We start from the raw sequence: 26,067 nt of genomic DNA on the forward strand, positions 1-26,067 counted from the left end.
GAACGTTAGCTAACGAGCTTATAAACCGTACTATGGACGTACATATCTTTCATGTTGCCTATATATTTCATATTCCCGTTAGGAACTTAACTTCTGAAAATTTTTCAGTTAAAGTTAACCGGAGAGAATATATTCGCAATTTACTTTCTGTTAACTGACAATTAAAGCCTAACAGAGCTACATGAAAATGGCCGTAAGTCAGTTCAAAAATTTATGGATTTTTAAAACTTTTAAATTTTTTTTTAAACAATCAATGTTTTAATCAAACTAAAAACTCTAAATCAGTTAACTCTTTAACTACCGATGTCCACTTAAGTGGACATTCGAAAACGACGGCAAACTCTACTTTTCCACTTAGTTTCGATTCTTATTTCGATGTTATTTTAAAGTTGAGGCTTTAATCCAAACAAGCTATTAATATTTTCCATATTGGTGAGCACTAAAATACATTTTATAAAATTTTTTACAAATAAACGAAAAATAAGAAATTTTGAGACCCTTCTTTTACTGTATGTCTCTAGTAAATGGACATTCATACAAAAACTATAGCTGCTGGTTTTTCGGGTTCTTTTTTCGTTAGGCTATTTGGTCGCAATTCAAGAATCAAGTCTGTAGTACAAGCTCATATAGCTCTTGAAGTAATTATGGTAGGTGCAAGTAAAAACAGAAGAAAACTTAAAGTCTTATGGCGATTGCGATTGGGAAAAAAGGGGCAACATCCTCGAAATTTATTGCAAAATATGAAGGACACTGTCATAGATTTTGGACCCTGTATCCCTCACAATATTAGGAATTAACAATAACTTTGGAATGACACTGTCATTTGGGCGAAAATACAATGAGGGAAAAAGTAGTGTAACACCAAGGCAACACACTTTTTGCGAATCGAAAACGCCATTAATATTAGTATTTTTCGGTAGTGAAAGAGTTAAGAAAGTGATTGAAAATAGTTACGTTTTTTGATAAAATTTTTAACTGAACCAATTAAAAAAATTAATGGAAATTTTCTAATGAAATCAGTTAATTTTTAATCAAATATTATTTTTGGCGCTCAATTAAAAAAGTGGTTGACACAATCATTTTCCTGATTGAGGACATTTCAATTAAAAAATTAATTGGATCAATTAAATTCGTGATTGAATCAGAAAAAGTTTTCTGTGTAGGTTAGGCTCACAAGAAAAAATCAGTTCTAAAGATTGTATTGTTGTTGCCTGCTAGAAAAGGCAATGTAGTCTTGTTTACAGCTTGTGCAACAGTAAACATATTGCTACTGTTTTGACTAAAAAATATTGATTCTGCAAATTAGGTAAAATTTATCTCGGATACAATATACAAGTATGATTATTATTTTAAAGGCGTCATTCTAACTAAAATTTTTTAATTGAAGCGATTAGAATTTCTGAAAAATGGAACTGCCCTCAAATCGATGATTTGACTTTGGCAAAGGAAAAGATGCAAATGCTTGCAAATTTGCGTAGGCAATAGCCCACCATCAAAAACCTTTTTTTCGGGAGGTTCAAGTGTAGTTCATTTTGGGTTTAGTGAACTACCCGAATTTATTCTGATAATTGGTTGATAGTTTTGATGCAAGTAGAGAATGCTGCCGAGGAATGTGGTAATTCAGAAACAGCTGTCCATCCAACGATCTTGCAGTCTATAGGGCTTTGCCCAAATAAATTTGTAGTTTAGTCAATGCATAGTTTTAAGCTGAAATCAAAAACAACAATAATGATTATCACACTTTTTAATAATTTGAATTAGATGAACTTATATTGCGTTTGTTTGTATAGAATTGTGAAATGGACTTTTTAAATAAGATTTGCCATTTCATCGAAAATCACTCATTGAAATTGACAGTTCGGAAAATAGCTCAATATATCTACTATGGAACATTTCCTATTAGGCGATTCAAGTGGAAAAAATAATGTACCAGAGTGCTAGCAACTCTATTAATCGAAGTTTAAATTCGATTTGTTAATGCTTGACTCACAACCGTAATCTTCACGGGATTTGTGGTGAAAAAATTACAACAAACTAATGCGGTATAAAAGAAATTTTTTAAAAGTGACACAATATGGCAAAAAGCAGCAAATATAGCAATAAAATGGCACAACGGTGACAATGAATTATTTTTCGTTAGATATCTAAGATAGGCATTTAATGTTTTAACATCGAATTTTATATATTTATATATAATTATATATATTTATATATAATTAAATTATAATTTTTCATAATGTCATAAGACCGCAAAACATTAAATAACATATAAATATTTCCTCAGAACTACTGGAAATATGAAAAATGCAATATTATCAGATGTGCTTAATTATGTTCAAGCACTGAATCGAAGTAATTATTTATGCAGCAAATGTGGTACAGGCCAGGGATGGAAAATGCAGTACTATAGTACTTTTTTCAATACTTTTTCACCTTGGTCAGTACCGTAGTACCCCCGCGAATGATTTAGTACCTTTTGTGTAGACATTTTTGAGTCGATATCAGATTTATGGTACAATAGCTTTGACAAAATATTTTAATATTTTGAGAAAGTCTTTATCAACCTTATTTGCTAATAGTCTTTTACAAATATGGCAAAACAGACAAGTTCATGCGGGATAAAAATCTCGATTTTGTAAAAGCCATAGTCAAAAACAGAATTTTATTGAATTTCAAGAATGTTTTAGTCGAAAGAAGAATGCGATTCTATATTATAGATTTTTTATTTCGGTAGAAAATTTTGGCAAAATTTTATTTCTATACAAAATGTTTGCAAAATTTTATTTCTATAGAAAATTTTTGCAAAATTTTATTTCTATAGAAAATTTTTGCAAAATTTTATTTCTATAAAAATTTTTTGATAGAATATTTTGTCAAAATTTTAATTATATAGAAAATTTTGTCAAAATTTTATTTTTATAGATTTTTTTTTCAAAATTTTATTTCTATAGAAAATTTTGTCAAAATTTTATTTTCATTAAAATTCGTCGAACAAAAACAAAAAAATTGGCTATCGAAAAAGAAATGGGTATACCACATTTACCCAAATTCTGAAAATTTCAAATATACGCATTTGATCAAGCTTTGTCAACCATTTTTATACAACAACAGACAGACTGTTTTTACGGGCAATCTGTCGTTACAAAATTTTAGTTGGGCTGCTGAAAAACTAATTGTGAAAAACAGTTTTGAAGTTATAGATTAAAACCTATACCTGTAGGTAACATTGGCCATTATTATTTTACAGCGGCAAAACTTCACCAACATTTAATGTCTTCCATTACTTAACAGCAAAAGTTAATTAAATATACCGAAAATATAAGTAGTTATGAAAAAGGCTCCCCGAAAAGCGTTACCGTTGTGCCACTTTAGTGGCAAATTTGACACTATTTTTAGTCGGTGCGACTTTTGTGCCACTAAATGTGATACTTTTCATGATTTTGTGCCACTAATGTGTGCCACTTTTTTTTAAGTTTAACTTTTTTGGGAAGTTTACACCATAAAGAGATGTGTTATTCAAAAAATTGAATATTGGGCACCTAGGATAAAAAGCTACCGTCCATTAATTCTTATTATATGTGAACGGTTATGATTCAATTTAGGTTAGTAAAGCGTATTCTGAATATGTCAAATTTATTGTGGCTTTAAATATCGTTTCTATGATAATTAAGAAAATCTTTAAGGTTTGTAGTACGACTGCAAAGAATAATTGATGATAGATCCCATGAGAGCGCAGTTAAAAAAGTTTGCAATCACTCTTGGGGACTGATTTTTCCAGTTCTACAGACTAAAATTCTGATATAATATATTTAACAAAAATATTGTACACAAATTTAAAAAAAAATAGTTAAATTAGAATTAGTGATTTAGCAGATATCGACTATAAAAATTCTTTGTATATTAAAGAAGTTACGAAAATATACATAGACCATGAAGCCAAATCACAAATTATTTTAGAAAACATCCAAAAACGGATAATATTACAGCTAAAACTAATATTCTAAAATTTTATCATGAATTTACATAAATGATAAGAAATTTAATAATACAAAATTCCTAGATCCCCATTACTTAAAAACCAATGATCATATACATTATTTTGATATAGTAAATGAATTTGAAGATATAATTAAAAAGCCCGACGATTTTATGAACGCTTAAAAATAATTTTAAAGAACATTTCTTTTCCAATTTCTATGAATTCACTAAATATAATTTTTATTTTACCTCATAGCGGCATTAATTTTTTAAGTTTTTTGGTATAAGTTAATAAAAAGAATGTGCCACTTTTCAAAAATAATTGTGCCACTTTTTTTGACATTTGCCACTTTTTGAAAATTCCCAACGGTAACGCTGTCCCCGAATCATTGGCTGCATTGAGGCTGGAGCGAGGCTAACATGAGCAACATCTGAATTATTCCAAGCGTATACTTTTTTTCCTATGAAAATAGGTCAATAATAAATGTGCCAGCATAAAAACGCTACAAATGTGGTTTTGCTACAGTATAGTCCAATGTTATACTGATGTGTGTATTTTTTTTTTGTGTCACCCTGTAGCCATGAGAGAATAAAACGTTTTTTTTTTTGATATTTAAGTTGCCACCTATTCAGGTGAGACTACTTGGCCAGATTCCCTCAACCATGGGGAACCAAAACGCCATCACCAAGAATAAAACGTTGTAGAGGTAGTGAAGTTTCGCTCACACTCACGCACATTCACGAAGCAAAATGTTTATTCACGCACGCTCACGCACTATACGTGTGCTAGCTATTCACACTCAAGCACATTCACGAAATGAAAACCAGTACTCACACACGCCCACGCAAGAACTACTTTTAAATACTCACGCACGATACACTACAAGTCACGTGACTCACGCACGATACACTACAAGTCACGTGACTCACGACACGACATTTTCCAACCGGGAACAAGCAAAGGTAACAAAATTCATGAATAGAATATAGTTCGAAAGCTAAATTAATTTCAGTTAACATACGTGTAAGAATTAAATCTTGATTTTTTTTTTCGTAAGCGTTATTTTGCAGAAACTTTATTCACGCACATTCGAGAACCGATTTTATTTTTCACGCACGACATATGTATTTGTTTCAATCTCATACACTCACAATCACGAGAATTGCTTCAGATTTCGTTCACCAATCCCGTGATTCACGCGTGTCACACACACCTCTAAAACATAGTACTCACGAGGGAGTATTTCCCAATATATATTTACCTCGAATGGAATCATAGATTACAAGAATTGCGACCTAAAACCCGAAAATTCGTAAATAGAAATTTCCTATTTACGAATGGCACAAAAAAAAAACTACAGTATAAAACTGATTGTTTCCAAAAAAAGAAACAACACATAATGTCAAAAAAGTAATCTTTGGAGCTTACACAATTTTTTCCGGGAGATAAACGGTCCATAATCTATGATTCATATCAGTATTCATACTCACAACGCCATGAGTATTTTGTGTATACCCGTGTAAAAATTGGAGGATCCAATCCTATCTAATAATATCAAATTGGGTCTAATTGGATCTGTTCAGATATTGGTTCAGACATAATTAGATATGCACAGATATGCTATATATGGTACTAGATATAATTGCAGATCTCATCATATATAGTATAATATCTAATTATATCTGGCATATCTAATAATATATGCTTGGATAGGACCATATATAGCACTATATCTAATAAGATATGGTAGATATAACATCATATCTGACTATATATGGGGTTAAATACGGTCCAAAATATAAAAAAAAATCATGAACAAGTTAAAAAGATTTTTGAAATACACGTCTAAACCTCAATGCCATTATGTCAAATGTCAACGCCGTCAGGGGCATCACTTCTAAACAAATTTAACGCCAGACTAGCTGAGAAAATTAAGAAATTTAATATAATTGTTTTAAATGTGTTCCTTTGATAAAGTGTATATCGTTTCCTTTATTGCGGAGATTATGTAGGTAAGTAGATTGTATTTGTTATTTCCTTAGTAGTCATTTTCATATTGTTTTACTATTTTCTAGATTTGGAAAAAAAAGGAAACCTCAGTGGTGTACTGGTTAACATGCCCGCCTTGCATTCAAAAGGTCACGGGTTCAATCCCAGTTCCGACCAACACCAAAAATTATTTCGGCGGTGGATTATCTCCTCGCAGTAATGTTGGTGACATTTCTGCTTCAAAGAGTCTCTAAGTTGTTTCAGCGCAACGTGAAATGCCGATAGGACTCGATTATAGCAAGGAGGTCCCATGTTATTGAGCTAATTATTGAATCGAGCAGCAGTCAGTGATAAGTGAGATGTTGATCACTGTTATGTCATGATGGTCTGAATAGTATGTATGAGCCTAAAATAACAGCATATCGCTATACCTAACCTAATCCCGAATACACTTTAAATGTGAGTATTAAAAGCAACATAAAATTATATGGCAATTTTTATTGCAACTTAAAGAAGAATGATCCAAAACAATACTAATACTTGCTTACATAGTTCAATATATTCCCATATTTGTTTATTCCTATATTTGTTTAATAATTGTTTTTGTACTTAATTTCATTGCAGATTGCCTTAACGCTGTAATACTTTAGTCGCGTGTCTAAGTCCAAAGCAGAAGAAACAAACGAAAAAACCCTTGGACAACACTCTAACTCAACTGTCAATACTCTTAAATAGCTTTGATGGATCAATTTAAATTAAACATATTTATTATGCACATACTTTTTGTCTGTATTATTAAATAAAACAATTGATCTCATTTTATATACAAATTATGGGCTTTTATGTGTTGAAAGATCTCGAAAGATACAATTGTATCAAATAATATACAATTATATCAAATTAGATCTGATTAGATGTGTCTCATTTTTGAGATCTGATCAGATCCAATTTCATAGTATTTAGATCTGACCAGATATAACCATTTTTCGGATCTGCTCAGATCTGACCATATCTTGGCTCAGATCTAACCATATCAAATCAGATCCCCCAATTTTTACACGGGTATATATAAATGCATATCGGTTTACGTTCTCTAGTAGCCATGCTTTTCTTCCAATCACAAAGGCAGAGTCCGAAAGAGGTCGTACTTTATATTATGTGTGTCTCGCAACCCTATGCAGCTCTCAGAAAACGTATTATATAAACCTAGCAATATTTTCACAAATTTACCATATTATGAAACATTTTACTAATAAACAGTGTCCTTGACCATTTTGGAGGCAAGCTTAATTCAATCCATATTATATCAAACAAGCAAATTAAATATTATAGAAAGCTCTTTACTGTCTACACTGTATTTGCTTTAACTACACTGTATTAAGTGTTCGTGTGTGTATGGGTTAGTAATATATTTAAAGAACTACTTTTATTAATATATCAAGCATTTATGATACCAACCTTTATTTGGATCAGCGATATCCAATGATCTATCAATTTCGTCTAATTCCAAATTAAATATTTGGTGCTTTAGAGTATTTCTCAATCTTAATAGATGGACATGTTTCAAATCTTTATCGGTAATTAGTTGAAGTAATTGAGGTCCAATACGTATATTATTTTTGGTATCCCTACTGGAAATACCATCCAAAGATTGAAGAATTGAATTGATAACCTCGAGAGCAGCATTGATAATGGAATGTTGTGAAGTGGGAGATGAACTAACTAAATATAGGCAATAATCATAAATTTCCAATAGCTGGCGGGTTTCTTCAGCATTAATGGTTTTATTTGGTTTGCTATTCGAATAAGAATCCTCATGGTCATTATCGAAAATCACACCCTTAATGATTACAACAACCAATTGTCTTAAGAAACCTAATATTCCAATAATTGTGTTTGGCTGGTGATCATTTGGTAAAATATCTAAAACATAAAGAGAACACTTGAGTTTATATTGCTTAACAATTATTTGAATATTTTTAACATACCCATGACTTTGTTAAGAGCATATTTCGCTATTAAAGGCTTGTTGCATGCATGTTCTATCAGACTTATACAATTCTGTGCGGTGCATCTTCGTTTTACCGCACAATCTGAGCCAATATTTTCAATGAAGGCCTGAAAAGTGTTTGTCATTATAGAATTTTTTCGTAGTTACTTATAGATTATAATACCTCAAAAAGTTTACAAGTCTCACTATCCGTTAGACCTTGCTGGACATATTTTCCGAATTTCACTACAAAATCACTTAGACTTTCCTGCAATAGTGTCTCCTTGCGCCTGCTTATGACACGCAAACAAGGCAGTAGATTTTGAGCATACCATCGTACACTATGTTCCCGAATTTGTGGTGCATAATAACCAAATATTCGAAGGCATATACGGAGAGATCTGAAAAAATGGCAAGGAAAATAATTAGCAATGGAGAAACGTAATTAAAATTTAATTTAGGTATAAACGTTTTTAAATGTTTGGCAATAAAAATATATTTTCCACATTTTTGAAATTTGCAAGTTATATACACTAAATTGTTTAGATGCGGCTTTTACATTGATAAAAATAAAAGATGGATCAGTAATCAATTCCAATCACCTTCAACCCTATACAGTGCACTCGCGGTAACGTGAACACGCTGTTTCTTACACTAACTACTCCGTAACACGAACAAACTTGAATGATCTATACCATGAATAAATTTTTTATACCCTGCGCTGCACTGTAGAACAGGGTATTATAATTTAGTGCATATGTTTGCAATACCCAGAAGGAGACGAGATAGACACATGGAGTCTTTGGCAAACTGCTCAGGATCGGTCCCTGAGCAGTTTGTCTGTCTGTGAAAAAAATTTTTTAATCAAATCCATGGTCGCAGTTTTAGTCCAATCGACTTCAAATTTGCCACAAGTTTTTGTTGTGGCTCAGAATAGAACCCTATTGATTTTGGAAGAAATCGGTACAGATTTAAATACAGCTCCCATATATACCTTTCGCCCGATATGCTTTTACATGGTCCCAAATGCCAGAGTTTTACCCTGATTTGCTTGAAATTTTGCACAAGGAGTACAATACATAGTATCGACGAGTATGATAAATTTTATTGAAATCGGTTCAGATTTAGATATAGCTCCCATATTAATGTTACTTCGAATTGGGCTAATATTGCCAAACTAAAGGGTGATTCTTTTGAGGTTAGGATTTTCATGCATTAGTATTTGACAGATCACGTGGGATTTCAGACATGGTGTCAAAGAGAAAGATGCTCAGTATGCTTTGACATTTCATCATGAATAGACTTACTAACGAGCAACGCTTGGAAATCATTGAATTTTATTACCAAAATCAGTGGCAGAAAATCCGCTTTTTTATCGACAAATTTTGTTCAGCGATGAGGCTCATTTCTGGTTGAATGGCTACGTAAATAAGCAAAATTGCCGCATTTGGAGTGAAGAGCAACCAGAAGCCGTTCAAGAACTGCCCATGCATCCCGAAAAATGCACTGTTTGGTGTGGTTTGTACGCTGGTGGAATCATTGGACCGTATTTTTTCAAAGATGCTGTTGGACGCAACGTTACGGTGAATGGCGATCGCTATCGTTCGATGCTAACAAACTTTTTGTTGCCAAAAATGGAAGAACTGAACTTGGTTGACATGTGGTTTCAACAAGATGGCGCTACATGCCACACAGCTCGCGATTCTATGGCCATTTTGAGGGAAAACTTCGGAGAACAATTCATCTCAAGAAATGGACCGGTAAGTTGGCCACCAAGATCATGCGATTTGACGCCTTTAGACTATTTTTTGTGGGGCTACGTCAAGTCTAAAGTCTACAGAAATAAGCCAGCAACTATTCCAGCTTTGGAAGACAACATTTCCGAAGAAATTCGGGCTATTCCGGCCGAAATGCTCGAAAAAGTTGCCCAAAATTGGACTTTCCGAATGGACCACCTAAGACGCAGCCGCGGTCAACATTTAAATGAAATTATCTTCAAAAAGTAAATGTCATGGACCAATCTAACGTTTCAAATAAAGAACCGATGAGATTTTGCAAATTTTATGCGTTTTTTAAAAAAAAAAAGTTATCAAGCTCTTAACAAATCACCCTTTATATTTTCCTTATTTTCCTTGTAAAATCGCCACTGCTTTGCCGAAAAATTATAAAAATTAATCGAAATCAAATTTTCTTATGTTACCTTTAATACATATCTATCAACTGATAAAACATAAATGCACATTTGCGAAAAAGCATAGACGTATTATATGAACCTAGCTGTAGATTTAAAATTTTCCATATTGTGCAGGGCATTAGCCGATTTAAATTTTAAGCTAAGAGATATTGTAGAAATCTAAAAAAATTGGGGAATATAAACCCTTATATATAGAAAACAACAAACATGAAGGATTAGAGATGGAATCGAAAATACGGATCCACAAGGTGTTGCAGGGTATAAAATAGTATGCTACTTTCCTTACATGTTTTTGTCATAAAGTGTTAGGCAACGCTGAAATTTGGCGCAAAAAGTAGATTGACAATGCCAAATACAATTTCAAATACACCTATGGATTTTGTTGTGATCTCGTTTTTCTTTTTTCATATATTTTAATTATTAATTGAAATTGCTTTACTATTCCATACTCACTTATATTTTCCGATCTCTTTTTGTTAATTTTTTCATGAAATTAAATTTAAAATTTAAGTTGTTAATATTACTAATAACAAAAACAAAAGACTAGAACGGGTAAAACTCGTGCATATGGTTATGTTTTGCTCAAAGTTCAAAGTCTTAGGGCCACTTTCTCAATGTCTTGTTATTATTTATCGTGTCGATAAGACAGCTGATCCCATACAAAAATTTTACTAACCGGAGGTCTATCCTCCGGTTAAAATTAATAGGAGGATGAGAAACTGGCCATTAGTCTCAATAGCAATATAAACTAGAGGTGTGCGCGTGAGTGAATTTTCACCAACACGAGGACAAATCTTTATTCACGCACATTCACGAATGTGTGGTAGAAACTCATGTACATTCACGAAATGAATGTACAAACAACTTTTAACGACTCATGACCTTGTTCAACATCCATACGAGTAGGTCGTAGAACATAATACCTTTTGTAAGACCTACTTGGTCTCATATACGTCCATTTAGGGAGGACCACTAGTGCTGGGTACCAACCCTATCGAACATGAGCTCTGTTACTAAAATGGATGTGATTTGATGGTGAATTGGAAGGTGTGGTGAAACCAACGCAAATTTGACGTTGATTACAGACAAATTTACAATGTTGCTCATTTGTTTTGTAAAAATTAATATTTTATTTTCCAAAAAATTTCTTATTTTTTAATTCTATTAAAAGGTTGTCTCCTTTAAAATTTTTATTAATTAAGTTTTTATTTTTAATATTTTTTAATTGGAAACATTGTGGATATATTTTTTTTTTCTCTGTACTATACTTTTATACTGCTAAATGTTTGATTTCACCAACAATTGAAATTGCACTTTTCGGTATTAACATATCTTATATTTTTGAGTTATTGCACTCTAGTACTACAAATACACGTACGATTAAAAAACACTTGCGGTTACAAAAAAAAAAAACAAAAATAACAATGTCTTAAACAATTTCCTTCGTAGCCTACCAAAAGTCATATTCCGCAATGCTAATAACACTGCATACAAACATGAAGCACACAAACTACACCATACACCGCCCATTCACGTTAATCATACCTAGTAGTCAATGACGATGTTATTAACACATACCTTTGATTTCCATTCCTTTTAATTTCTCCATAAAGATCCATTAGAATACGATGGACCCTTGACTTCTCCAGAACCCGGAAAATCTTATTGAGATTTTCCTCAGCATGAATCCGGCATGTAGAGTCTAGATCTTCGCAAAACAGCAACAGAATATTAACAGCTTTACTACAGAATGTGGAATAATTGATATGGCCATGCATCGCCGGTGAGATAATACATTCTGCAATCCGTTGAAAACACGAAATTTTCTCTTTTTGGCTACATTTAAAGTCGGGAACAAGAATTAAATGATGAACCATGAAAATATGACATCAATATTTCGCAAATTTCCTACCTGCATTCCGTGTTTCTTAATTGGTCCACAACTTCCGTAAAAGTATTTACGATATTGGTTTTATCCATGATTAGCTATTATGGATTACACAAATTCTAGCATTATCAAGCGAAAACAATTATATATTCAATTGTAAAATATTAGAATTGCTATGAATTGTCTTCTTTTGTTCCTCTATTTTGTGTTCGCAGCTGTTGTCTAATCAGCTGTTGCTTCATTAACTCAGCTGAGAGGCATAGATGCCATCTGATACGAACATATGTATAGTTGCCACCTTTTCGATTGGAAATAGGTAGTGCTGTCAAAACAATTCATAAAATATATTTTGTTTATATTTTAAAATTTCATAATCCTGAAATCAAAGACCAAAAAAAGTTTTCCCCAAAACAATCAATTACACACATTACACTTCCACTTTAACTAGATTTCAACTGCCATTTACCTTATAAATGAGGGATTTCGACTCCACTTTTAATAGATTTCGAGCCTAATGTGTATGATGTATTATTATCACGTTTTTGCTTTTTATATTTTTTTTTTTATTATCTTCATTCTACCCATTGCCGTATCTATACATTTTTAACCAGGGGGGCTATAGCCCCCTATCTATACTACCCTAACAATATATAATGGAAAATCATATATACCCTGCCAAAATTTTTTGAATTTGGGGCGCTTCTGAGAATTCCCACTACGTCGAAAATAGTCGTATACGATATCCAAAACTCCTCCGAAAAGCGCAGTTACTATTTAGAAGTTGTACCACGCCAAGTTACTACAAAAAAGTATCGCATGAGTGCAATTATTAGGTGCCCTTCTGGATACATTTAGAAGGACGCCAATAAGAGCCCCTTTAAACAATCAGAGAAAGTGCATTTTAAGATAGTTGTAAAAAAATCATTATGGCCAAGTAAAACAAATAAAAAAGGAAAAAAAAGAAATTCTCATAAATAAAGGGTGATTCTTTTGAGGTTAGGATTTTCATGCATTAGTATTTGACAGATCACGTGGGATTTCAGACATGGTGTCAAAGAGAAAGATGCTCAGTATGCTTTGACATTTCATCATGAATAGACTTACGATCTGCCACAACGTCGAATTTTCAGTGAATGGGCCCTAGAAAAGTTGGCAGAAAATCCGCTTTTTTATCGACAAATTTTGTTCAGCGATGAGGCTCATTTCTGGTTGAATGGCTACGTAAATAAGCAAAATTGCCGCATTTGGAGTGAAGAGCAACCAGAAGCCGTTCAAGAACTGCCCATGCATCCCGAAAAATGCACTGTTTGGTGTGGTTTGTACGCTGGTGGAATCATTGGACCGTATTTTTTCAAAGATGCTGTTGGACGCAACGTTACGGTGAATGGCGATCGCTATCGTTCGATGCTAACAAACTTTTTGTTGCCAAAAATGGAAGAACTGAACTTGGTTGACATGTGGTTTCAACAAGATGGCGCTACATGCCACACAGCTCGCGATTCTATGGCCATTTTGAGGGAAAACTTCGGAGAACAATTCATCTCAAGAAATGGACCGGTAAGTTGGCCACCAAGATCATGCGATTTGACGCCTTTAGACTATTTTTTGTGGGGCTACGTCAAGTCTAAAGTCTACAGAAATAAGCCAGCAACTATTCCAGCTTTGGAAGACAACATTTCCGAAGAAATTCGGGCTATTCCGGCCGAAATGCTCGAAAAAGTTGCCCAAAATTGGACTTTCCGAATGGACCACCTAAGACGCAGCCGCGGTCAACATTTAAATGAAATTATCTTCAAAAAGTAAATGTCATGGACCAATCTAACGTTTCAAATAAAGAACCGATGAGATTTTGCAAATTTTATGCGTTTTTTAAAAAAAAAAAGTTATCAAGCTCTTAACAAATCACCCTTTATAACATTTACACAACTATCACATCGCATTTAACATATTTTTATGCATTAATAAAAGATTGATGTTGAGTTACAAGTTGCAAGTTACATGTTGTAGCGTCTATCAGCTAGTGCTTCCCAATGGAGGCAGCGTGTCAGGAAAAATATTTGAAAAACAAGTGAGTAAAGTAGAAAGTCGGGCGGGGCCGACTATATTATACCCCAAACCACCCCCACTGAATTAGTAAACATAAGCATTTATGGGGTATCATTGGGATAGATTTTGGGGGGTACATGTGTCTTGTCACAATCTGAGCAGAAATGTCTAATATTAGGAGCTATAGTTTATATTGCACCAAAAGAGTTAGTATGCCACTAATATTGAGTCCATTATTAAAAAAGAGGAAATCGGTCAATTAGTTGTGGGTAATAAATCCAAATTTCTGCAAATAGGACAATAGATTTATGTAAGAGCTACATGCGAGTCTAAATACGATCAGCTAGTACATCAAATTGAAATTTGAATAACATAGGTTAATAAATAAGAGTATTATGGTCAAATATGACAAAATCGAGCGATGCATATATATGGGACCTATATCTAAATCTGAACCAATTTGTATAATATTTTGCAGGTATGATTGATACTACAGAAGGTCACTTTATGTAAAATTTGAGTACGATCAGTTAATAAATGAGGCCCCTAGGGTCAAAAATAAGGTTATTAGGGGCAAATTTTTCAAAATCGGGCGATAAATATATATGGGAGCTATATCTAAATTTGAACCGATTTCGATGAAATTTTGCACGAACAGTTAGTGCTATAGAAGATTACATTTAGCCAACCTAGGTTACGATCGTTTGATAAATAAGGGTTTTACGGCCAAATTTGGCAAAATCGGGCGATACATATATATGGGAGCTATATCTAAATCTGAACCGATTTCGATGAAATTTCGCACATACAGTTAGAGCTATAGAAGATTACATGTAGCCAACTTTGAGTATGATCGGTTGATAAATAAGGGTTTTACGGCAAAAATTGGCAAAATCGGGCGATACATATATATGGGAGCTATATCTAAATCTGAACCGATTTCGATGAAATTTCGCACATACAGTTAGAGCTATAGAAGATTATATTTAGCCAACTTTGAGCACTATCGGTTGTTAAATAAGGTTTCTACGGCCAAATTTGGCAAAATCGGGCGATACATATATATGGGAGCTATATCTAACTCTGAACCGATTTCGATTATTTTTGGAATATATTGTCAGTACCATAAAAGATTAGAGCAAGCCAAGTTTTAGTAAGATCGCTTAATAAATAAGGTTTTTATGGCCAAATTTGGGAAAATCGGGCGATACATATACATGGGAGCTATATCTAAATCTGAACCGATTTAGATGAAATTTTGCAGACTTGAAGAACGATGAAAAAGATTACCTTTTGCAAAATTTGGTGACGATCCGTTTGAAAACAAACGCAACGTGACCCCATTTGTCGATATCGGGCGTTACATATATATGGGAGCTATATCTAAATTTGATCCGATTTCTTCCAAATTCAATAGCGTTCGTCATTGTTCCCAAAAAACTCCTGTACCAAATTTCAACAAAATTGCGACCGGTATCCTGTAAACAACTAATACATGGACAGACGGACGGACGGACACCAAGCGCTATATCGACTCAGGAGGTGATTCTGAGTCGATCGGTATATATTTTATGCGGTCTAAAATCAATATTTCTGGTAAGCACATTTTTTGGCCGATTATTATACCCTGACCACTATGTGGTTTAGGGTATAACTATCACTTTATTCCATTTGGAAAGTCAAAAATTGTTCACTATTATACCTTTTACAATTTTAAGGTGAGTATTAAGTTCGAGTTTAGCCGCTAATTTTCACTAAAGTGAAAACTAGATCAGTAAAAAAGTCATAAAATTATACATATTTGTTGCAGATTACATTATAACTTGATGGGGAATATCCCAAAGCAAATTTTCACAAAGTGTGTATTCCTTAAAATGGATTTACAGATTTATCCCCAAATTCATAATAGTTGACGTAAACTTTAAACCTACTATTGCCATACAAATTCCTTCGATAAACTGTGAGTAAATTATTATGAATATGGGCATTAGTGTTCACTTTATCGATTTTAGCGGCTAAACTCGAACTTAATACCCACCTATAATGTCAACTTAATACTGACCTTAAGACAATATTTTTATTCTGAATGTTGAAAGGATAAAAAAATATTGCAATATTATCTCTTATTTATATATACTTACGTAATTGTAAATAATTCGAATCCGCTTTATGTAAAATAGCAAAGCTACTTGAAATATTTGGACATAAAGGCGCGGTAAGTTGACATTACCGCAATTTATTTGCCATTTTTGCACTTTTACGATTCTTTAATAATTTATTTCACAGAAAATAAACATTTTCAATTTCTGCATTGGGGAATAATCCCCATAAAGATATAATAAAATTTGCAACAATAAGATTTATTTGGAAATTTATTTCTGATTTAAAGGTGAGTATTAAGTTCGAGTTTAGCCGCTAAAATCGCCAGTTTTTCACGATTACTTTTCTTTAATAATCCATTATAAATAATATAAACTTTGTGAGAAGTTGTCACATTGTTCAACAAGTGAGAAATTTAAATCAATTTGACTGACAATCAAAGTTTCAATATGGCGACTGACATTTTTGTTTTTGTAATACTAAAGCTACCTTACTAAATCTGCCTTGGCTGATAACTAAAAAGCCAAAAATGCAATTGTTTTACAAAAAACCTATATGTTTTATGAAACAAAAATTAAATGTATATGTTTAAAAAGTCTATACTACCGTTCGACCAGGTCGAACCTAGTATTGCGTACAAAGTCGTACTAAACACTTTACTTAGGTTGTGGTAACAGTTGCCGATGGCTACGTGTAGTTTTATTTCATAAAATTGTCTTAGGGTTTCCATATGGATAATTTTCAAAAGAGAACTTTCGCTTTAAAAAAAGAAAACATTTTAACTAAAAAAGAGTTTACAATAAAAAAATTCTTTATTAAATAATTAATAATTTTATTGATGTTAAAATTAAAATAATAATAGTTTCTAATGATAGAAACAACGAAATAAATATATAATAAAACAATAAAAAACAAAAAGAATCACACTTCCTTAAAAAATAAACAAAATAAATGGACGACGACAACGTATTGGCGATTTACGTCGTACGTTCAATTACATATATTTCTAATTGTGCTCGCAATTGTGTTCCGGCCTTTAATTTGTCAACAGATTTAACCCAGTAAACAATTAGTGGCGAATTCCTACTAAATAAATAAAATTCCATCAATCTAGGATTTTTTTTGAAATAGAGTACATAAAGAGCACTGTTGGACATAAAAATACGGCACCAAAAAAAGAGAGTGAACAAAAAGATACGAACACAAAAAGAGAACATGTTCTCTTTAAAAGAGATGTAATGGACAGCCTAAATTGTCTTCAAGGCAGAATATATATCTATATAAGCCTCTTTTAGTTCTTGATTATTCGACGATCGAAACATTTCAACCGGATGGAATATTTGTTGACGATGTTTCAAGAGGATCGGACGAAATTTACTCCTGCGAGAAGCTTCAGAAGTCAAATCTGGGTATCGACTTATATGGGGTTGTATATATAACTATAATAATTATGGACCGATGTAGACTAATTTCTGCTTGATTATGAGAGGATGATGGTGGCTCTGCCAATATGGAGAGAGCTACCATATAAATACCTTGTTTCGTTCGGAAGTTAGGGTTGTTTCAACAGACGGACGTACATAGTGCGGAATCTACTACTGGAATTCTACAAACTCATGCAAAACAAAAATATTAAATTCATGCAATTCAATCTAACATTGAAACAATTTATTTTAGATACGTGTAAATTTTTCAATTATTAATTTTTTCATAAAAATCTTTATTGTAAAAAGCTCAATTTATATTGTATATATACTTATATATGTTGCATTTTACATTTCGATATACATTTAATAAATTTACAAAATTTTCTTTAATATAGTTAAGCATACATATATAATGTGGAAAGATAACTACATATGACCGATTTTTGGAAATGAAAAACTTAAAAAGAAGAAAGTAACATCACTTGTGGTGATGTCGAATTCGTATGAGAAACTTAAGGATTACTGCAACTACAAAATCAAGCCCCCACAATATTAGACCAAAAAAACACTAATTTTAAATGTTTTTCCTGTTTTTACAATGTATATATATATAGAGAATTATAAAACTTTCTTTCTATATGGGAATAATCTAAAATATAATAATAATAATAATATTAAAGTAAGTGAAAAGAGAATCGATATGATGACAGAGGATACAGGAGAGAGAAACACTAATCACAGTCCATTGAAGTGTTAATAGGGAAGAGGAAACCAAACGTTAAGAGCATTTTGGAAAAATTCTATAAAAATCTTTAGGGATTCGAATAAAGAAAGTATTATTAGTATTTGGATAGAAAAAAGGCCTCAGGCTCTTTGCGATCCAACTTCGAAAAAGAATTTAAAGGTGAAATTATTTTCCTTTTTTGTTTTGAAAATATTTAGGTTATATGTATTTACAATTTGCCTTACACATATAAAACAAAAGAAAACCTTAACCATAATTTGTAAAAAAAAACATGAACTGGTTCTAATTTAAATGGATTCCTTGATTTCTTGTGACTTTTTTTGTTGAACGTTTTTTTTTTTTTTTTTGTGTTTTGTTCGTGATGCTTAAATATTGGATGAATGATACTAAAAATGAGTTGCACTTCCCCTTTTGGGAAGAAAATGAGATGACCACCCCCTTAGAGGATATGTCAACATCAAAACTAAACAAAAGAAATTACACAATGCACCTTAACCTAAATCTACTTAAAACACAAAAACCAATGGTCGTAACAGGACAATGATTTCATCATCTTCTGTTGGCTCATCTGTTTTTCCTTGGCTTGTTCTTTAATTGCCATAAACATTAGGACTTGTTAACTTAATTATATTAAACAATTATACTAAATATTCTTTAGGTTTAGGTTTAAACGTAAAACTTTTTACAAACTTTAAGGCTTTTGTATCAGAGAGAAGGAGATGGAGAGAGAATGAGAAAAGAGAGTAGAACAATTTAATAGGCTTTTAGTAAATGAGAACTAGACTTGAAAACCATAGAAAATCTTGAAATCGAAAATTTACATTTACTTTAAGAAAAAAAAAAAACAGACAAAAACAAACAATGGATTTGCCAAATATAAAAAAATACAGTCCACAAAAGCCTTCCTATCAGGTCTATGTATTTCTGAGCTCTTTTTAACTCCAGCACAAAACATTGGCCTTAACCTCGTTTTGAACGCAGCACCAGTAGGGTGATGACCAAGAAACCTAATATCCAAGCTAATGTACTCAGGAAACCGGTATACACTTCAGTTTCGGCAATCTCCCATCCTCGTGTCAATACCGAGCGCAAAGATGATGTGGCCAATGTCAAAGGCAGGAACAGGGATATGTATCTGAAAAATAACGACGATTAACAGCTACACCTTATAGCAGACATTTAAATATTGATCAACTTACTTTAACACTATGGGCATACCCTCAATGGGCCATATGACACCGGACAGCAGCAGTGTTGGATAGAATGAACCCAAGGCCAATTGAATGGCATTACGTTCCAGCTCACACACAGCTGATATAAGGAAACCGAAGCACATACCACATAAACCTTGCAGAAGTGTCAGAACAATGACCCATATCAAATCACCATTATTGGTAACACCAAAAACTACCAACATGAAGACCAGCACCAATGTCGTTTGACCACACATGACAACAAATTGTGTGACCACATGAGAAAAGAGAATTTCTCCGGGTGAAACACCAGCGACCCAGGAACGATCCAAAAGACCCTGCACAAATAATAATGATTATATAGAGTATTAAGTGTAACGACTATTAAGGTTTATTTTTTTATATATAACAGGAACGGATTTCTACAGGGCAAATAATCTTCATTTTGAAATCTTCACCCTGCCAGCATTTCAATGTTCCATTTCATCCTCATCGCTACCACAGACTCGTAAGTGACACTGCAACAATCGCCAACTGTGATAGTATTTTGCCATCACTATTCGCATGAAAGTATTTTGCCATCACTATTGTTACAAGAGCCATTTTATATTTTGTGAAACACCAAGCGCAACTGGCTTATTATAATTTATTTCAATGAAAACGAAAATAAAGTGCTGAAGACATAGTTATTACGCTTAAAATTGTGAAAAGTAAATTGGTGAACAATTTTTGACTTTCCAAATGGAATAAAGTGATAGTTTTTCAAATATTTTTCCAGACACGCTGCCTCCATTGGGAATAAAAGTTCTGGCTGATAGACGCTACAACATTTAACTTACAACTTGTAACTCAACATCAATCTCTTATTAATGCATAAAAATGTGTTAAATGTGATGTGATAGTTGTATAAATGTTATATTTATGAGAATTTATAAATGTTTCATTAAATTAATAAACATCTAAACACTCGTGTTTTACTTGACCACAATGATTCTTTTACAACTATCTTAAAATGCACTTTGTCTGATTGTTTGAAGGGGCTCTTATTGACGTCCTTCTAAATGTATCCAGAAGGGCTCCTAATAATTGCACTCATGCGATACTTTTTTGTAGTAACTTGGCGTGGTACAACTTCTCAATAGTGACGGCGCTTTTCCGAGGAGTTTTGGATATCGTATACGACTGTTTTCGACGTAGTGGGGATTCTCAGAAGCGCCCCCAAATTCAAAAAATGTTGGCAGGGCAGTACTATTTTTTTTTTGGCTCATGTTGAGTGAATGGATCACGTTTGTCGCCGATAAGGTACACCATCCCTGCATCATACTATTTCCGATCCCAGATCACAATGCCTGAATATTCCAGAATTGTAGTACTTGTTTGTAAGTAGAATCGGCAATATATAGAATTTTCTCTTTTAATGAGAATAAAATAGAGCCCGTCTGCATTCTTTGCTATGCCATGGGACATATCTGACTCCGACAGTATGCGTGAGTAAAATTGTCGATGCCTTCTACTTGCGCTTTACAAACTATCAGTTATTCCGGACGACAGTGCTCGTGTCGAACGTATCCCATATATTGTGCACATTATAAGTTAAGTCCGAAGGCATAATCGATATCGCTGCATATTTATGCGATTGATAACACATTAACCGATTATTTAGTCATTGCCGACAAGTCGTATCGATGCGACACACTGTAAGATTCTTTACAAACACTGGCATTCCGTCCGGAATAACTGATAGTCTGTAAAGTGCATTAAATGATGTTCATATCACGAGGGTAGTGCGATAAATACATGGACAAATATTTTTTCTTGAGATCTAAGTTAGGTTCGGTATAGTGGCAGCCCAATTTTTCAGTCTCACTTAGACTATTCAGTCCACTATCATATCCCAGTGGTGATAGTAGTGATAGTAGATCACTGAGTGTTGTCCTATTCTATGTTTGGTTCAATGACAGGTGACCTCCTTTTTATAGTCGAGTCCGAAAAACGTTTCACATTGCGGCGAAACCACTTAGAAAAGCTTTGAAACACTCAGAAATTTCACTAGCATTACTGAGAGGGGATTATCCATCACTGGAAAATTGTTTGGTATTCGGTCGAAACTGGAATTGGACCCACGATTCATTTGTACGCAAGGCGGGCATGCTAACCATTGCACCACGGTCAGGCTCACTTAGACTATTCAGTCCATTGTGAGCATGGATCGTCGCGACGAGTGTTATTTGTGGTCATGGGATGGCTTTTTAGTTTGAAAACAGAACAACGTCGCAAACTCAATGGTGACAAGGTATGAGGTTTAAATCGATAAATTGTTATGATATTTCATCCATTTAGTCGATCCAATATCGACAATTTACACTTCTTCAGGTTGTCGATTTAGATTACATCTTTTGAAACCCAGAAATCGGTAGCTATCAACTTTCCGACCGAATGCTAAGTCCTTGCCGTCCCCGGAGAAGAATACAAACATGTTACATGTTTCCTGTCCAAAAACAACATTGTTCGAGGGGATCATATTCCTTTTCATATTCCACTTTTAGTAGATTTCGAGTCTAATGTGAATGGGCTATTAGACGAGAAGGTCCTATACGATATTCGCTAATTCCTCTTGAAATATTTTTGAAGGGGCTAAGTTTTTATGGGACCGTTTTACTTGATCTATTTTTGATATTGTGTTTTTCGATATAATGAAATCAAAGCTTTAAAGTTCACTTTCCCCTCACTTACCTCTGTACGTTCAATAATCAAAGCTGAAGAAGTCAGGGCGACAGCCAAGAAGAATACAATGCTAAATAAGAGAAGGGTATGAAAGAAATATATAGAACAAAATAATTTAAAAAAAAATGATTAATAAATTGCATATACACATCTATATGACCAATCCAACTCACGTTAATATAACACCAGGAGCCACAAAGTCTGTAAATGATGGATTCATGGTACCATAGATGGGTTCCTTGAATTGTATCGGAACATCACCCAATTTGGGATTATTGCCACACTGCTCCAAAAGACCCATGGCAAAATCACGATAGGCCAACATAATATCACGATTCAACATAACACCAATTTGTTGATTCGACATATCCAGCCAAACTTTAATTTCCGATTGATCTATGGTCTCGTCATCAGAATCGCGTCCTAAGAAATGAACAACAACAAAAACCGAAAATCTATAAAAATGAAATACCCATTACCCCAGGGAGATACATACCCAAGGCAGCTCTAGCTGTAAATGCATCAGTGAAATTTTCCGTTATGTATATAGCACCCCAGGCATTACCCAGTCGTACCGCTTCCTTGGCATCTTCAATGTCCGTGTAAAATGTTTTATCCACACTATGATTTAAATGTTTCAAGTAGCGACAGCCCAAATTGGTGAAATGGCAGCCATCATCCCAATAACAATTTTCCTAGAATAAAGCATAGAATAAACGCATACAGATGCCGAATTCCGAATGCATGAGACATGGATGTGTTATCATCATACCGTATTATTCATTTCACCATTTACGATAGCCAGATTCAAACCAGTGGGATCGCGACCAATTGCCAGACAGAATAGAATAACCTGCATGACCGGTAAGGCAAAGATGAACAGCATCACACCAACATTACGCCACATACGTAACATGTTTTTGTTAAGCAGAGCTTTAATTTTGCCCTTCGATGTAACCTTGAATTGTTTTGTATTTTTTTTTTTTTTTGGGGAGAAGCAAACAGAAAAACCCAAAAAGAAGAGAAGTTAATGTAACGCATCACGTACAAAGGGGTAAGTAAATTTAATTGAGATAGGATATTGAACATACTATATTTTTAGATGTTTTAATAATTGTTTTTATTATTGTTTTTAAACTTACATTACACAAATTGGCGTAGCAATCTTGACAACTTTCCTCATCATTAGGGTTATTCTTTTTGGATGGTGGACGTTCATAGGGTTCTTGATTAAGCTATTAAAGGTAAAAAATACATATAGATAAGTTTAAATATACAATAAGTTTAAATTTTATATAAAACATATTATTCCCACATGCTATTATATAATGTAATATTTTTTTTTTTGGAAAATATATTTTTAGGTATGTATATCATAAAATAAAATAAATTAACTAAAAACTTGTTTTATGGTAAGTATTTTGTAGTATTTTGTTTTGTACTAGATACACTCAAAAAAAAAAGTGAACTCTCTATTTCACTAAAGCCAATTTAACTTTATTTTAGTTCATAGAAATATTATGTTTGGAGAAAATTTTCTTTACTCTAATACTTTTTTGTGTACGTTAGTTAAATTAACTAAACCCGAGGAAAAAAATATACTCAAATGAATCATACAGATTAACTAAATTCGTGTCTTCCACAAAATAGTTCAAAATTTCTTTAAATTTGTAAATTTTACCAAAAATGCTTCCATCGTGAACTTCGTATGTCACTAAAGACATTCTTGCAATTTTGAACTCCAAGTTTTTTCTTCAAACTAAAAAATTATCTTTAACAAGTGAAAAAACTTAGTTATGTCTAATAAATTTTCTTGTATTTGTCGAAAAATATTTACTTATTTGTATGACATCGGCGTGATGCCAACGTTTAGTTAAAATTTTCTACAAATATTCAAAATTTTCTAAAATTAACCGAAAGTTTTCTTCCTGGTGGGTTCACTGTTTTTTTAGTGTATATTTGATTTTATAAAACATAAATTTGGGTCAATCAAGCGGCAATTAAAACTGCTATGCGATAAAAATAAATTATCGAATTACATCAACGTGAGTCGCATGCACTCCTTAAATATGAAATGATGTATTGTGCTTATATAATCATCAGTGAATAATCCCGTTGGTCCTCTTAACTATATTCGTTTGAGTAAAGGTGGGTATTAAGTTGGAGTTTATTCGCTAAAAACGTCATTTTTTCACGATTACTTTTCTTTAATAATAATCCGTTTTAAGGAACACATACTTTGTGAAAATTTGCTTTGGGCTTTTCCCCATCAAGTTATAATAAAATTTGCAACAAATATGTTAAATTTTATACATTTTTCTTACTGATTTAGTTTTCACTTTAGCGATTTTAACGGCTAAACTCGAACTTAATACTCACCTTAAAACAAAAAAAGGCAATTCAGCAGGAAGAAAAATGTAGGTTAATTTAAGAAAAATTTAATAAAACTGTAGAATTGTTAGTCATAATTAATCCCTTCACTTATTAAAGAATATTTAGCATGTTGAAGGAAAAAAATGGAGTTCAATAAGAAGTTCAAGATGATCGTATTTGTGGTAAAATACAAATGTATATCAGTCTTTGTCTTTGAAGTGTCCCAATTATTGTCATCCAAGCTGTTCTCAGTTTCAATGAATCGTCCCGACCTCCAGTCCGATGATGGAATTTTCCTATGCCCTCATTAGGCATATTATTTGTATTTGATATTTGTTCCTCATATATTTGTTCACAGTTCAAATCTAGAAGTTCTACTTTTATAAGAAACCACAATCCATTTATTTCGAAATGGTCTGTATTTAGGAAGTTCGATTTTTAACGGAAATGACATGTGACATTTTCTGATGCAAATAAATTTTCCAAAGATTCACTTTTTCTTGATATCTTAACCCTTTCACTACCGAAATAAACCTAATGATAAAAACTTTTATTTTTCTTCTGTTTTTACTTGTACTAACAGCATTTAGAACAAAAACTGTCATTTTGAAAACCTACCTCAATTACGTCAAGAGTTAGCTTGTTCATGAAAACATGATGAATTGTGACCAAATAGCCTTACGCAAATAAGCGCTATTTGGCCTATAATAACTTTCAAAGTGTGAGAAAAAAATACAAAAAAGAACCCGTAAAAGTATCAGCTATAGTTTTTGTTAAATGATCATTTACTAGAAACATACAGTACAAAAATTGTCTCAAATTTTCGCATTTTTATAAAAATGTATTTTAGACCTCACCAATATGTACAATATTTATAGCTTATTTAGATTAAAGCCTCTACTTTAAAATAACATCGAGAAATAAATCGAAACTAAGTGGGAAAATAGGATTTGGTGTCTTTTGCGAATGTCCTTCCAAGTGGACATCGGTAGTGAAAGGGTTAATATAGATATTGTATAGAAATCTTTGTGTTCCTTATTTCTATACTTGTTCTAGTTTTAACAAGTCAAATTGCTCAATGGAAGAATATTCTACTCATAGTACGAACATGCTATAGTAGTATGGAAGTTCTCCAACATGACGGAGCTACCCATCATTTTCTACAAAATCCTTGTTTTGACTCGTAGAACGGCTTTCTTAATTCTACGCACTTCCTTAATTCTACTTTCAATTTTCTGTGTCGTTCGAACGAACAATTTTGTTGGCCGACAGTAGCCATTTACGGACGACACGTCCTTATACAGACTGAGCTCGATTACATTACAGATTTATTTTAATCTATACTACAGGTTTGAGGTGTTGGTTGTACCCTCATACTCGTAATGGCATTCTCGCGCAGTACATCATTGAAGGTTGCAA

The 26,067-nt window shown here is 32.9% G+C and overlaps 2 protein-coding genes across 7 annotated transcripts in view; both read right to left on the reverse strand.

Moving 5' to 3' along the window:
- htt (huntingtin) overlaps positions 1–12,243 on the reverse strand; it is a 152,649-nt gene extending 140,406 nt beyond the window's left edge. For both annotated transcript variants that reach the window (XM_075294654.1, XM_075294652.1), the window contains exons 1-5: positions 12,065–12,243; positions 11,731–11,988; positions 8,143–8,359; positions 7,957–8,086; positions 7,427–7,891 (exon numbers count right to left, since the gene is read on the reverse strand). In XM_075294654.1, coding sequence (XP_075150769.1) covers positions 7,427–7,891; positions 7,957–8,086; positions 8,143–8,359; positions 11,731–11,988; positions 12,065–12,132 — 1,138 coding nt within the window. In that variant the 5' untranslated portion in view covers positions 12,133–12,243. The remainder of the gene's footprint in view (positions 1–7,426; positions 7,892–7,956; positions 8,087–8,142; positions 8,360–11,730; positions 11,989–12,064) is intronic.
- Positions 12,244–17,853: 5,610 nt separating this feature from the next.
- Positions 17,854–26,067, reverse strand: part of snu (ABC-type transporter snustorr) — a 112,423-nt gene continuing 104,209 nt past the window's right edge. For all 5 annotated transcript variants that reach the window (XM_075294672.1, XM_075294683.1, XM_075294667.1 and 2 more), the window contains exons 7-13: positions 23,418–23,510; positions 23,048–23,233; positions 22,772–22,970; positions 22,449–22,698; positions 22,285–22,345; positions 19,558–19,889; positions 17,854–19,493 (exon numbers count right to left, since the gene is read on the reverse strand). In XM_075294672.1, coding sequence (XP_075150787.1) covers positions 19,319–19,493; positions 19,558–19,889; positions 22,285–22,345; positions 22,449–22,698; positions 22,772–22,970; positions 23,048–23,233; positions 23,418–23,510 — 1,296 coding nt within the window. In that variant the 3' untranslated portion in view covers positions 17,854–19,318. The remainder of the gene's footprint in view (positions 19,494–19,557; positions 19,890–22,284; positions 22,346–22,448; positions 22,699–22,771; positions 22,971–23,047; positions 23,234–23,417; positions 23,511–26,067) is intronic.

This window comes from Haematobia irritans, chromosome 1 (genome assembly GCF_050003625.1).
Source record: "Haematobia irritans isolate KBUSLIRL chromosome 1, ASM5000362v1, whole genome shotgun sequence".
Classification (NCBI taxonomy): domain Eukaryota; kingdom Metazoa; phylum Arthropoda; class Insecta; order Diptera; family Muscidae; genus Haematobia; species Haematobia irritans.